At 34.6% G+C, this 13,281-nt stretch overlaps 1 protein-coding gene and 1 long non-coding RNA gene across 4 annotated transcripts in view; one reads left to right on the top strand and one right to left on the bottom strand.

Moving 5' to 3' along the window:
• The window catches only part of LOC119622954 (uncharacterized), a 119,282-nt gene that overhangs the window by 50,060 nt on the left and 55,941 nt on the right, over nt 1-13,281 (bottom strand). The window contains 8 exon segments of the mRNA XM_073018942.1: nt 2,772-2,844; nt 2,936-2,964; nt 8,137-8,227; nt 8,491-8,552; nt 10,115-10,205; nt 10,493-10,554; nt 12,116-12,206; nt 12,481-12,542. Of these exon segments, the coding sequence (XP_072875043.1) occupies nt 2,772-2,844; nt 2,936-2,964; nt 8,137-8,227; nt 8,491-8,552; nt 10,115-10,205; nt 10,493-10,554; nt 12,116-12,206; nt 12,481-12,542 (561 nt within the window).
• LOC140712387 (uncharacterized) overlaps nt 1-13,281 on the top strand; it is a 58,526-nt gene that overhangs the window by 1,405 nt on the left and 43,840 nt on the right. Inside the window, exon 2 of one of the 3 annotated variants that reach the window (XR_012093962.1) lies at nt 576-691. This is a non-coding gene — a long non-coding RNA (uncharacterized lncRNA). Of the gene's footprint in view, nt 1-575; nt 692-4,937; nt 5,067-13,281 lie in introns of those variants that run through there. The other 2 variants (XR_012093963.1, XR_012093961.1) reach the window with 2 other exon arrangements.

Below are 13,281 nucleotides of genomic sequence, written 5' to 3' on the forward strand. Positions count from 1 at the left end.
TCTTTTCTGCATTTGCTTTATCTTTCCATTCCCACTGGAAATACAAACTTATTTATTTTATATTTATATTTCCTAGTTAGACATGGCCCCTTAACTGATGGCTTTCACAGGGAAAAAGAAACCCTACCTGTAGGGGATCGGACAAAGTGGTTAGAAAAATTATAAAGATAGTTATAGGAAATAGACACGAACCTTCTTGGAAGGCCGGTGGGGTTGCATAGCTTCAGTAAATGATTTGGCTGAAAGTAGCCTAATCTTCTTTACTTTGAGTTGATAGCAATATAGCAAACATCTAGGGAATGTGGCGGAGTTTATCCAAATAACTTGTTTACTCACGTGGTCCTAAGACCAAACTTTGATCATCCGAGGGTGCATGATTGCTCTGTACTGGGGGTCAGCAATGTTAATTACACTCTAGTGGTGTTTACTCGAGATCTTTGTCATTTACTCTGTACTAAATAATGCGAACTCTGCCACCTCATCAAGCCAACAATGCAGACTCAGGCAGCAGAGCCCCTGAGCCGCACTGACAGGCAAAATATCTATTTCAGTGTAGGTCTCTCATCCCTTGCTAGGTCAGGTTCCACAGGATGGAACCCGCAGGTGGTGCCCCGCAAGATGAATGCTGCAAAAGGATCACGACGGACCACTCAAAAATGAAGGTGAAAAGGACTTCGCAGTAAGTGAGTCAGTAAGTCATTGGTGTCCACTCGGGATTTCCAAGTTCCGGGAGAATTGTTCAGGCTAGGGTTTCATCATGGGACAACAATTATCAGCAGAAACAGTATATAAAAGTATTGAAAAAGCTGCTTAAAGTTAGTGGAGCCTCGGTATTGCAGGCTCAATTAAGGGACCTAATGCAAACTGTTGTATTCCATAACCCATGGTTATGGAATTCCAAATTCAGCTCACCAAATGGTTTTTAGACAAAGTTTTATTGGAGTACAATCATGCCTATTTCCTCACACATTATCTGTGACTGCTTTCATGCTACAATGGCAGAGTTGGAAAGCTGTGATAGAGACCACATCACCTAACATATTTCCTGTTTGGCCCTTTACAGGAGAAGTTTGCAAATCTCTGGTTTGTACCATGACCAGTATGCCCTAATACTTTAATCTAATCTTGGGACGCCGCTGCTCAAACAATTCCAATGAATCCCTGCAGAAAACATTGCTGGCTTCCTACACATAACCATTATTTATTCTTTCTTGCTACAGAAACACAAGTTAATTTATATATTTATTATCCCATTACTCCCATCTCATCTACAAAACAAGAAATGATTCTAAGCTAATCACACTAATCACATTTGCTTTTCTAGTGACTGGTACAAATGAGTATTTGTACTTGGGATGTTGATGCAGGAGAAATGCTTGAGTCTGGGAGGCAGAGGTGGTAGTGAGCTGAGATCACGCCATTGCACTCCAGCAGGAGCGAAAGAGTGAAACTCTGTCTCCAAAAAGATAAATATTTAAAATGTATTCCTGTATGTTAAATATTTTCACTTTAACTTTTAACATTAATTGAAGCAGTAAATACTCCCACTTCAATAAAAGCTCTCTGATACAAGCTGTCATTTAATGTTGACTTTAGGTGGCTATGAAAGACAGCCTAATTAAATGCTTTTAGAGTTAAAATGACAAACTATGAGGCCTTAAATCAAAGTGGAGCTAATTGTATTAAGCACAACTAAAACATGTGATAAGTAAACAAAAAAGGAAGTTCCAATATAATATGTACAGTACAATAAGACAAGAAAACAAATTCTACATAAGTCTATAACCGCACACATATGTTGAGAATTTTTGTTTTTTTGTTTGCTTTTTGAGATGGAATCTCACTCTGTCACTCAGGCTAAAGTGGCACAACCTCAGCTCACTGTAACTTCTGCCTCCTAGGTTCAAGCGATTCTCCTGCCTCAGCCTCCAGAGTAGCCCAGATTACAGGCACCCACCACCACAACTGGCTATTTTTTGTTATTGTTAGTAGAGATGGGGATTCACTATGTTGACCAGGCTGGTTTGGGACTCCTGACCTTAAGTTACTTGCCTACCTTGGTCTCCCAAAATGCTAGGATTACAGGCATGTGCCACCGTGCACAGCCTGTTGTAAAATGTTTTAAACATGCATGGAAATGACAACAAAAAACTAATTCAGGCTGTTTTGTACCTCTAGGCAATTAATTACAGTAGCATAAAAAGACACCAAGGCCAAATGCTTTGGAGTCACTCTTCTAAAACACTGTGTAGCAAAGAGTCATCAAGGAATGATTGCTTGATTTGCTATTTAATATTATAAGTCACACTCACACACACATTCAGTCAGCTAATTAAAAAAAAAAACTGATTTTCTTTAGATTCTCAGAGTGACAACACTCACAACTGTCATGTCAGCAAGTGAAATTTTCCTCTAGGTAAATATTAGAATTCCAATCAGTATTTGAACCACTGCAAATATTTGACAGTCTCAAATTTCACCTGCCTTGAAACCAAGCACATACAGAAATTGCAAGTTGGAAACTTTATACTATCAGGACATTAAAGTAGAACCACATGAAGTAAAGCGGATTTTTTTTTTTTTTAAATCTCTAAATCTTATGCTTGTAAATGGCATTTTTTCAAACATAAATACTAACATTGGAATTATTTGTATCAAATTTTCCCATCAAATTTTGAAAAGAAAACAACATTGGGAATAAAAAGGCTCTCAGCATTTCAAATATTTTAATATTCTTCTTTCCAGAGTAAAATTAAAATTACAAAATTTACCTGCTTTGAATGTTTGTATATCCTTCACTTCTAAGGCTTTATTTGGAATAGAAACTTTCATTTCACAAGTAGGCTAAAGGGTTTGGAAACAAAATAATTAATATATAATGTATACTTCATAAAATATGTAGTTAATACTCAAGATAAAATATAAAAGGTATTACCTTCAGAAGACCATCTTTATGAGGAGACTCTAAAAGAAAAGGGACGTATATAATTGATTATGTGCAAGCCTGTCAAAGCCTACCAAACATTCATACAGTGTGAATATGAAGATGAATCCTCATGCTTGGATTGAAAAGGGATTACACTAAGTTTTGGGTTCTTTTGGGTGATGGTATTTGTTAACATGCCTACTTGACAGAAATATACCTAAGAAAATTTCAAAAATAGATTTCACCAAACATGCTGCGAAGATTTCAACAGTGAAAATATATTTAAAGTGACAATAACTAAAGCACAAAAATCCTAATAGAAGTAAGAGTAAGCTGCTGTATAAGGAAAGAAGTTGTATTCAATAAGATGACCAAGTCATGCCCCCACCACCCCCCAACAAAAAATAAATACCCAAGATAATGGTAGAATGCAATATTATATTGTTAAGGAAACACATCAGAATCACTTATGTCAATATACTACATGTAGCTATTATGTTTTTCAATTTGTCCTGTAATTTAGGAATTGCAAAGCTGTGATGAGAGTTCAAAAGTACAATTTACTTATCATTACAGAGAATGTTCTAAATTTATCAGCATATCTACATATAGAATAAAAGTTAATAAACATATTCATTTTTGTACCTCTGTGAAATACAAGTATTTTTACATTGATGGGGTTCTCTAGCTTAGTTCTCTTAAAATTTCCTGATCCACTTATACAAAAAGGTTCAAGCACACCCATTAACAAACCAATACAGGCCAGGTGCAGTGGCTCATGCCTGTAACTCCAGCACTTTGTAAGGCTGAGGAGGGCGGATCTCTTGAGGCCAGGAGTTCTAAACCAGCCTGGACAAAATAGCGAAACCCAGTCTCCACTAAAAATACAAAAATCAGCCAGGTATGGTGGCACATGCCTGTATTCCCAGCTACATGGGAGTCTGAGGTACGAGAATCACTTGAACCCAGGAGGCAGAGGTTGCACTGAGCCAAGATCATGAAACTGCACACCAGCCTGGATGACAGAGCAAGACACTGTCTCAATAAAAGAAAAAAAAAGAATTCTAATGCACATGTACCCTAGAACTCAAAGTATAATAATAATAATAATAATAATAATAATAATCATAAAGAAATAAAATAAGGTCCAAAGTTCAAAAGAAAAAAAAAAAAAGAAAGTATCAAAAACTAGAAGTAAATTTCCAGAGGCTTTTTACATATCATTAACCTGTGTATTTCAATGTTAGAATAATGGTTATTGAAAATAACAGTTTTAGTGTCAAGGAATGAATATTACAATTGTTTTGTTTCTAAAACTAATTCTATCTGTTCTACCATGTGAGTCGTTAAACTACTGTTATGAAAAAATTCTTATAGAAAACTTAGCTTCAAGAAAAAGCAGACATCTCTTTGATATAGAAATATATCTCATTTCATCAAATAATATGAATAAAACATGTTTAATCTCTCATTTTTCTCTACTTTTTTATTTTTTCAGTATGACACACTTTAGTACATTTAGAAATACCAACTACATATGTGGTTTTCATTGAGAGATAATTGATCAATAATTAAGACACTTCAGGGATATAAACTCTCTAAAACACACAAAATTTATGTCTACCCATTTGAAGGCTAAATATGCATGACCATATTGCATGTATGTGTTTTAGAAAAAAAGTGCTTAAAATTGTATTCAATACACTTTAAACAAAAACCTGCTTTAATTACAATGAGAAGGTCCTTCTCGATTCATTAATATCTTTAAAATTTACTTCTGAAGCAGTGAAGAAACCTTAGAAATTCATATATAAGAAATGATACCATTAATTCATCTGCTTGTTTTAGGTAAAAATTTGATAAATGTACATCCTCACTAAGTGCAAAGAAAGCAGAGTGTCATGAGACAGGAAATGAATATGTAACCAAAATATTTTCCCTTATAAAGACAATAGCTGTCTTTAAACTTTCTAACACAAGATAAAAAAGCAAAACACAAAGAGATGAAATATTAAGGGCTAGCTCATCATCAAGGAACCATTTATCACTTGGCACTTAAGAATCCCATGTATGGTTGAAAACTGGTTCTAAATGGTGATCTGATAATCCCTGAAGTTCAAAATCCATGCAGAGGAACCAGGTAGGGAAATACTACCTTAGTTATTTTTTTGTTACTTTTATTTTTATAAGGGGGTACACTGGAGTTTTTAGAGTCAGGACAGGTCACATGGCATCGCTCTAAAGATTAGTGAGCCACATTTATAACGGCTATTGAAATGTATGGCTGTGCATACTTGTATTTTGAGTACTTCACTTTTAATTTCTAATATAGCATGAAGTAGGACATACACTTTAACAAAGGCTTGTTAACACCTGTAATTATATTTACGTTGCTTTTTAGTCACCATGAAGAGAGTCTAATTAAATGTGGTGCAAAGTAAAAATGCACACTATGAATTTTTTTTCTTTTTTTTTAGATGGAGTCTTGCCCTGTGGCCCAGGCTGGAGTGCAGTGCTGCAGTCTGGGCTCACTGCAAGCCATGCCTCCTGGGTTCACGCCATTCTCCTGCCTCAGCCTCCCGAATAGTTGGGACTACAGGCGCCCACCACTATGCCCGGCTAATTTTTTGTATTTTTACTAGAGATGGGGTTTCACCATGTTAGCCAGGATGGTCTCGATCTCCTGACTTCGTGATCCGCCCACCTCAGCCTCCCAATGTGCTGGGATTACAAGCGTCAGCCAATGCGCACAGCCTGAAATCTTAAAATAAATGAAAAATGAGCTAATCGCTGAACAAAAAATAAAAAGTTGCTATAGAATGACAAGAACATTGTACAACCATTTATGTATAATTTTTGCAAAAAGTGTTAATACCAATATGCATATGCTCAGTGATGAGGAGAGAAGTGATCTTGAATCAGAGGAGCAAATCATGACACTGAGAAAATAAATGCAAAAGCTGAACGTTGAATGCTACACCAGGTGTCTTTAATGCAATACATTATAATAATTTATATCGCCGGGCGCGGTGGCTCAAGCCTGTAATCCCAGCACTTTGGGAGGGCGAGGTGGGAGGATCACGAGGTCAGGAGATCGAGACCACCCTGGCTAACCCGGTGAAACCCCGTTTCTACTAAAAAATACAAAAAACTAGCTGCGCGAGGTGGCGGGCGCCTGTAGTCCCAGCTACTCGGGAGGCTGAGGCAGGAGAATGGCGTAAACCCGGGAGGCGGAGCTTGCAGTGAGCCTAGATCCGGCCACTGCACTCCAGCCTGGGCGACAGAGCGGAGACTCCATCTCAATAATAATAATAATAGTAATAGTAATAATTTATATCATTACATTAAAAACATTCATCATGTTCTTTAATATGCCCTGTCATTGAGAAAGTACACAGTTTGAATGAGAGTTCAGCTGAATGTAGAATTAACATCTCATCAGTGAAAATGTTATGAATTAATCAGTTTGGATATATACTTATGGCATAATACTAAATATAAATATTCATTGATTTTCATACCCATATGGTATAATAGTATGCCAACATTTTTGTAATTTATAGCTTAGCCATCTCAGTATTTCTTGATCCACTCATGGAGGAAAATGTACAAACCTCATCAAGAATAGCAAATTTAATAAGCTTTCAATATTGATATATTTGTTTTTAATTTATTTGCAACAGACTTGTTAAATATTAATAACATTTTCTATGTAAAAATCAGCATAATACCTATGAATAACAATAACTTAAGTATTCAAGTCATAAATTCAGAATTTTATGGTTTCTTAAATTAGTCTGGCTTGGTCTATCATGTTATTCTCTAATGAATTTTTATAAAATGGCAATTTTACCAACACAATTTGCTTCCTTAAAAATAAAGCCAAGCCAAGGTTCTTACATTCAAGCATCTCTTATTCAAATTGCAAATATCAACAAAATATATACATATATATATTTGATGCCTCATATTAATAAAGAAAATTAATGAGACCCGGAGGTTTAGTCCAATTCTACTAACCCTCATGATTCCAGTCGTCTCTGGTGCACCAACACTCTAACATTCTGCAGTAAAAATATTCTAAATGCTTCTGAAGTGAGTTCACTCAATTTTCCTTCATAGAAAATCCAAAATAATCTAGCTGACTTCTCTCTTGTCCCCTGCTTCCTGTCTCACAATCTCTCCTCTTTAGTAAAAATAATCTCTAGACTTGTGCTCTTGATTCTTCCCATTCAACACCTGTTAAACTTCTTTTCCCCACTCTTTCCTTTCTCTTTGTTTAGTGGTAATATCTTCCTTCTATAATTTCTATTGTGTTGCCCCTTCCTTCTTCACCTCTGGCTCAAAACACACTCAAAAATAAGATCAACATAATCCTTTCCCCTGACCCTTTTTCACTGCAACCTTCTACCCAATTGCTCCTCTTCCACATTTTTCCCAAGAATGGCCTCTCCTCTTGCTACTCAGAGCAAGGTCCAAGGACCACCAGCATCAGCATCGCCTGAGAACTTACTAAAAATGCAGAATCCCAAGTTGGCTGAATCACAGTGTGAATTGTTAACAAGGTTTCCAGCTGATCTTCTATGAAAACTTCTGGTACATACGGATTGTATATGACAAATTATATACATGTGTGGCCGTGCACATATGCTTACTCTCACCTACTGCAAATAGAACACAGTTCTCCATGGTCAAGTGCTTCCATCCCTAATGGCTTCCCACCAGTGAGAAATACAGGAAGAATCAGAATACCTTTGCTGTAATTCCCTGGTAAATTTTGGTACTAGAAGGTCACTTTTTATTCTTCCCAAATTTCTAACCATACCCAATCTCTTTGTAAAGAATCATTTCATTTTATCATCCTCCATTATATAAACATGCTTCCTGTTCCTTCATGTACTCTCTGTACACTCTGTCTCTCTCAGTCTTCATTTCCTCTTTTACTACTTTCTTCTTTCTTGTTTTCTTATTTTCCTCAGGTCTTGGAATATCTTGAATTCAAACTAGTAATTCAGCTCCGTTTCAGCACTCTCAATATAGTCTGTTGCCAACACCTGATAAGACGTATAACTTTTCACCATTTCACTTCTCTTTTTTTCTGTGCTTTGCATTTAGGAGGTAATTTTCTTTGGCTATTAGAGGATATCCTTCCTCATCAGTTTAGAGAAATATTTGGTCAAATGACTTTTTCAATAAAAAATGGTTCTTACCTTCTAATTTTCCACTTATCGTACGGAATTCTTTTTGAGGTGTAGCCTTGGGTAAACACACATCCTTCTGTGAAACAGTCTCATGGTCACTCTGTTAAAAGTAATATCAATAAATAATTTCAGTGGAAAAATCCTAATAATGAAGAGTATCAAAATTTCCTAATTAAAATCTTTTAAAAAAAATTTCACTATGAGGCAGTAATCTACCTAGCACATAGATTTTCTATGAAGTGTATCCTGAAAAATATCAAAAATAATTGGGGTGGCATACGCAGACGTGAGAAGATAAAGTCTAAGCCTCTATTTCATATCATGCAATACTAATATAAAAAAAAAACTGATAATACACAGTACCTCTAAATCCCAAGAATTTTCTTCCTCTTCCTTTTGTTTGGTTTCTGATGGGATAATCTGATCTATAAAAGGTTAATAACAGATACATTCATGAGAACATTTCTCTACTATAAATTTTAAAAACATATACAATTCTTTCATTAATTAATCTATGGTTTTTCCTCTGTAGCCCGTATATTCTTTTTATCGATTACAATCACTACTTCTGTAGTCAATCCATCAGAGTTGAAATCTGAGTGTCTGAAAATTAACATTATATCATTCATTAGAATGCAGAAAAATAGAAAACTGACTAACTTGCATGAAGTATTTCCTCACAAAGCAGTCATACCCTCTTCTCCCATGAAACACTGTATGTCCTATATTTGCTGCTCATTCAGAAAACTTTTCTATTACCTATCATCTCTCATTTCTTTGTAAATTTTTATTTTGTAGTATGTCTTAGCTCAATTGACTCAGCAATCTCTATTACACGGTTCGACAAAAAAGATGATTTATCAACGAATAAGGTTTTTTAGGAATATTAACTTTTTTATGTTAGTAAACTATATGTCCAACCCTTTTACATTTCAATATGCCATGATAGCATATTGTGCATGTTTTGGCTGTGTATATGTTTTAGGAATATAAGCTTAAAAATCTTTTATTGCATATAAATTAAGAACTGCTTTAATTACAACGACACAATTCTTCCCTAATGCAGCAATACCTTCAGAGTCAGGTTGTGACACCTTGGAGAAACATCAGAAATGTATAGGAAACAGTAATTGCCTTAAGTAACCTAATGTTCCCACATATTATAGGATAAAAATCAAGGCCCACACAAGACTTGAGCTCTCAGGCCCATGAGACAGAAAATGAATTTGTACCAAAAATAACTCAGAGCAAATCCAAGGACCATCCGCATCAGCATCGTCTGAGAACTTATTAAAAATGCAGAATCCCAAGTCGGCTGAATCACAGTGTGAATTGTTAACAAGGTTCTCAGCTGATTTTCTATGAAAACTTCTGGTCTATATGGAGTGTATATGACAAATTATATACATGTATGGCCGTGCATATACGCTTAGTCTCACCTATTGCAAATAGAACACAACTCTCCATGGTCCGGTGTTTGCATCCCTAATGGCTTCCCACCAGTGAGAAAGACAGGAAGAGTCAGAATACTTTTGCTGTTATTCTCTGGTAAATTTCAGTACTGGAAGGTCCGTTTATATTCTTCGCAAATTTCTAACCGTATCCAATCTACTCGTAAAGAATCATATTTTTTATTATCCTCCATTATATAACCATGCTTCCTGTTCCTTCATGTATTCTCTGTACACTCTGTCTTTCTCAGTCTTCATTTCCTCTTTTACTACTTTCTTCTTTCTTATTTTCTTATTTTCCTCAGGTCTTGGAATATCGTGAATTCAAACTAATAATTCACCTCCTTTTCAGCACTCTCAATATAGTCTGTTACCAACACCTGATAAGACGTATAACTTTTCACCATTTCACTTCTCTTTTTTTCCATGTTTTGCATTTAAGAGATAATTTTCTTTGGTTATTAGAGGATATCCTTCCTCATCAGTTTAGAGAAATATTTGGTCAAATGACTCTTTAAATAAAAAATGGTTCTTACTTTCTAATTTTCCACTTATCGTATGGAATTCTTTTTGAGGTGTAGCCTTGGGTAAACACACATCCTTCTGTGAAACAGTCTCACGGTCACTCTGTTAAAAGTGATATCAATAAACAGTATCAATGGAAAAATCCTAATAATGAAAAGTACCAAAATTTCCTAATCAAAATCTTTTTAAAAAAATTTCACTATGATGCAATAATCTACCTAGCACATAGATTAGGTATTCTGAAAGTGTATTAAGTGTATCCTGAAAAATATCAAAAATAACTTGGGGGTGACATATGCAGAGGTGAGAAGATAAAATCTAAGCCTCTGAATTTATGTTTTCATATCATGCAATACTAATATTTAAAAAACATTGATAACACATAGTACCTCTAAATCCCAAGAATTTTCTTCTTCGTCCTTTTGTTTGGATTCTGATGGGATCATCTGACCTATAAAAAGTTAATCACAGATATATTGATGAGAATATTTCTCTACTATAAATTTTAAAAACAAATACAAATTTTTCATTCACGAATCTGTGGTTTTTCCTCCGTAGCCCGTATACTCCTTTTATTGATTACAATCACTACTTCTATAGTCAATCCATTAGAATTGAAATCTAAAACATCTGAAAATTAACATTATATCATTTATTAGAATGCAGAAAAATAGAAATTTGACTACCTTGTATCAATTATTTCCTCACAAAGCAGTCATACCCTCTTCTCCCGTGAAACACTGTATGTCTTTTATTGGCTGTTCATTCAGAAAACTTTACCTATCATCTCTCATTTCTTTGTAAATTTTTATTGTGTAGTATATCTTAGCTCGATTGACTCAGCAGTCTTTATTACACAGTTCGTCAAAAAATATCATTTATCAACGAATAAGACTTTTTAGGGATATTAACTTTTTGATGTTAGTAAACTATATGTCCAACGTTTTTACATTTCAATACACCATGACAGCCTATTGGGCATGTTTTGGCTTTGTTTATGTTTTAGGAAGATAAGTTAAAAATACTTTTATTGCATATAAATTAAGAACTGCTTTAATTACAAAGATACAGTTCTTCCCTAAAGCAGCAATATCTTCAGAGTTCGCTTGTGACACCTTAGAGAAACATCAGAAATGTATAGGAAACAATAATTGCCTTAAGTAACCTAATGTTCCCACATGTTATAGGATAAAAATCAAGGCCCATAGAAAACTTGAGGAGTTCTCAGGCCCTTGAGACAGAAAATGAATTTACATCAAAAATAACTCAGAGCAAGGTCCAAGGACCACCAGCATCAGCATCGCCAGAGAACTTATGAAAAATGCAGAATCCCAAGTTGGCTGAATCACAGTGTGAATTGTTAACAAGGTTTTAAGCTGATTTTCTATGAAAACTTCTGGTCTATACAAAGTGTATATGACAAATTATATACATGTGTGGCCGTGCATATATGCTTAGTCTCACCTACTGCAAATAGAACGCAGCTCTCCATGGTCAGGTGTTTTCATCCCTAATGGCTTCCCACCAGTGAGAAAGACAGGAAGTGTCAGAATTCCTTTGCTGTAATTCTCTGCTAAACTTTTGTACGAGAAGTTCAATTTATATTCTTCCCAATTTCTAACATTACCCGATCTTCTCGTAAATAATCACTTTATTTTATCATCCTCCATTACATAAACCTGTTTCTTGTTCCTTCATATACTCTCTGTACGCTCTGTCTTTCTCAGTCTTCATTTCCTCTTTTACTACTTTCTTCTTTCTTATTTTCTCATTGTCCTCAGCTCTTGGAATATTTTGAATTCAAACTAATAATTCACCTCCTTTTCAGCACTCTCAATATAGTCTGTTGCCTAGAGCTGATAAGATGTATAACAAATCACCATTTCACTTCTCTTTTTTTCTGTGCTTTGCATTTAGGAGGTAATTTTCTTTGGCTATTAGAGGATATCCTTCCTCATCAGTTTAGAGAAATATTTGGTCAAATGACTCTTTAAATAAAAAATGGTTCTTACCTTCTAATTTTCCACTTATCGTATGGAGTTCTTTTTGAGGTGTAGCCTTGGGTAAACACACACCCTTCTGTGAAACAGTCTCACGGACACTCTGTTAAAAGCAATATCAGTAAACAATTTCAATGGAAAAATCCTAATAATAGCAAGTATCAAAATTTCCTAATTAAAATCTTCTTCAAAAAAATTCACTATGAAGCAGTAATCTACCTAGCACATAAATTCTCTATTAAGCATAACCCGAAAAACATCAAAAATAATTTGGGGGTGACATATGCAGAAGTGAGAAAATAAAATCTAAGCCTCTGGTTTTATGTTTTCATATCATGCAATACTAATATTAAAAAAACATTGGTAATACATAGTACCTCTAAATCCCAAGAATTTTCTTCTTCATCCTTTTGTTTGGTTTCTGATGGGATCATCTGATCTATAAAAGTTAAATGACAGATATATTCATGAGGACATTTCTCTACTATAAATTTTGAAAACATATATAAATCTTTCATTCACGCATCTGTGGTTTTTCCTCTGCAGCCTGTATATTCTTTTTATCTATTCAATCACTACTTCTATAGTCAATCTATTAGAATTGAAATCTAAAAAGTCTGAAACTTAACATTATATCATTCATTAGATTGCAGAAAAATAGAAATTTGACAAACTTGTATGAATTATTTCTTCACAAAGCAGTCATACCCTCTTCTCCCGTGAAACACTGTATGTCCTATATTTGCTGTTCATTCAGAAAACTTTACCTATCATCTCTCATTTCTCTGTAAATTTTTATTTTGTAGTATTACTTAGCATGATTGAGTCAGCAATCTCTATTACAAAGTTTTCCAAAAGAGATGATTCATCACCAAATAAGATTTCTTAGAGATATTAACTTCTTGATGTTAGTAAACTATATGTCCAACCCTTTTACATTTCAATATGCCATGACAGCATATTGGGTGTGTTTTGACTGTGTATATGTTTTAGGAAGATAAGCTTAAAAAACTTTTATTGCATATAAATTAAGAACTGCTTTAATTACAATGACATAGTTCTTCTCTAATGCAGCAATATATTCAGAGTCACCTTGTGACACCTTGGAGAAACATCAGAAATGTATAGGAAACAATAGTTGCCTTAAGTGATCTAACGTTCCCACATGTTATAAGATA

This window comes from Chlorocebus sabaeus, chromosome 9 (assembly GCF_047675955.1).
Source record: "Chlorocebus sabaeus isolate Y175 chromosome 9, mChlSab1.0.hap1, whole genome shotgun sequence".
Lineage (NCBI taxonomy): Eukaryota > Metazoa > Chordata > Mammalia > Primates > Cercopithecidae > Chlorocebus > Chlorocebus sabaeus.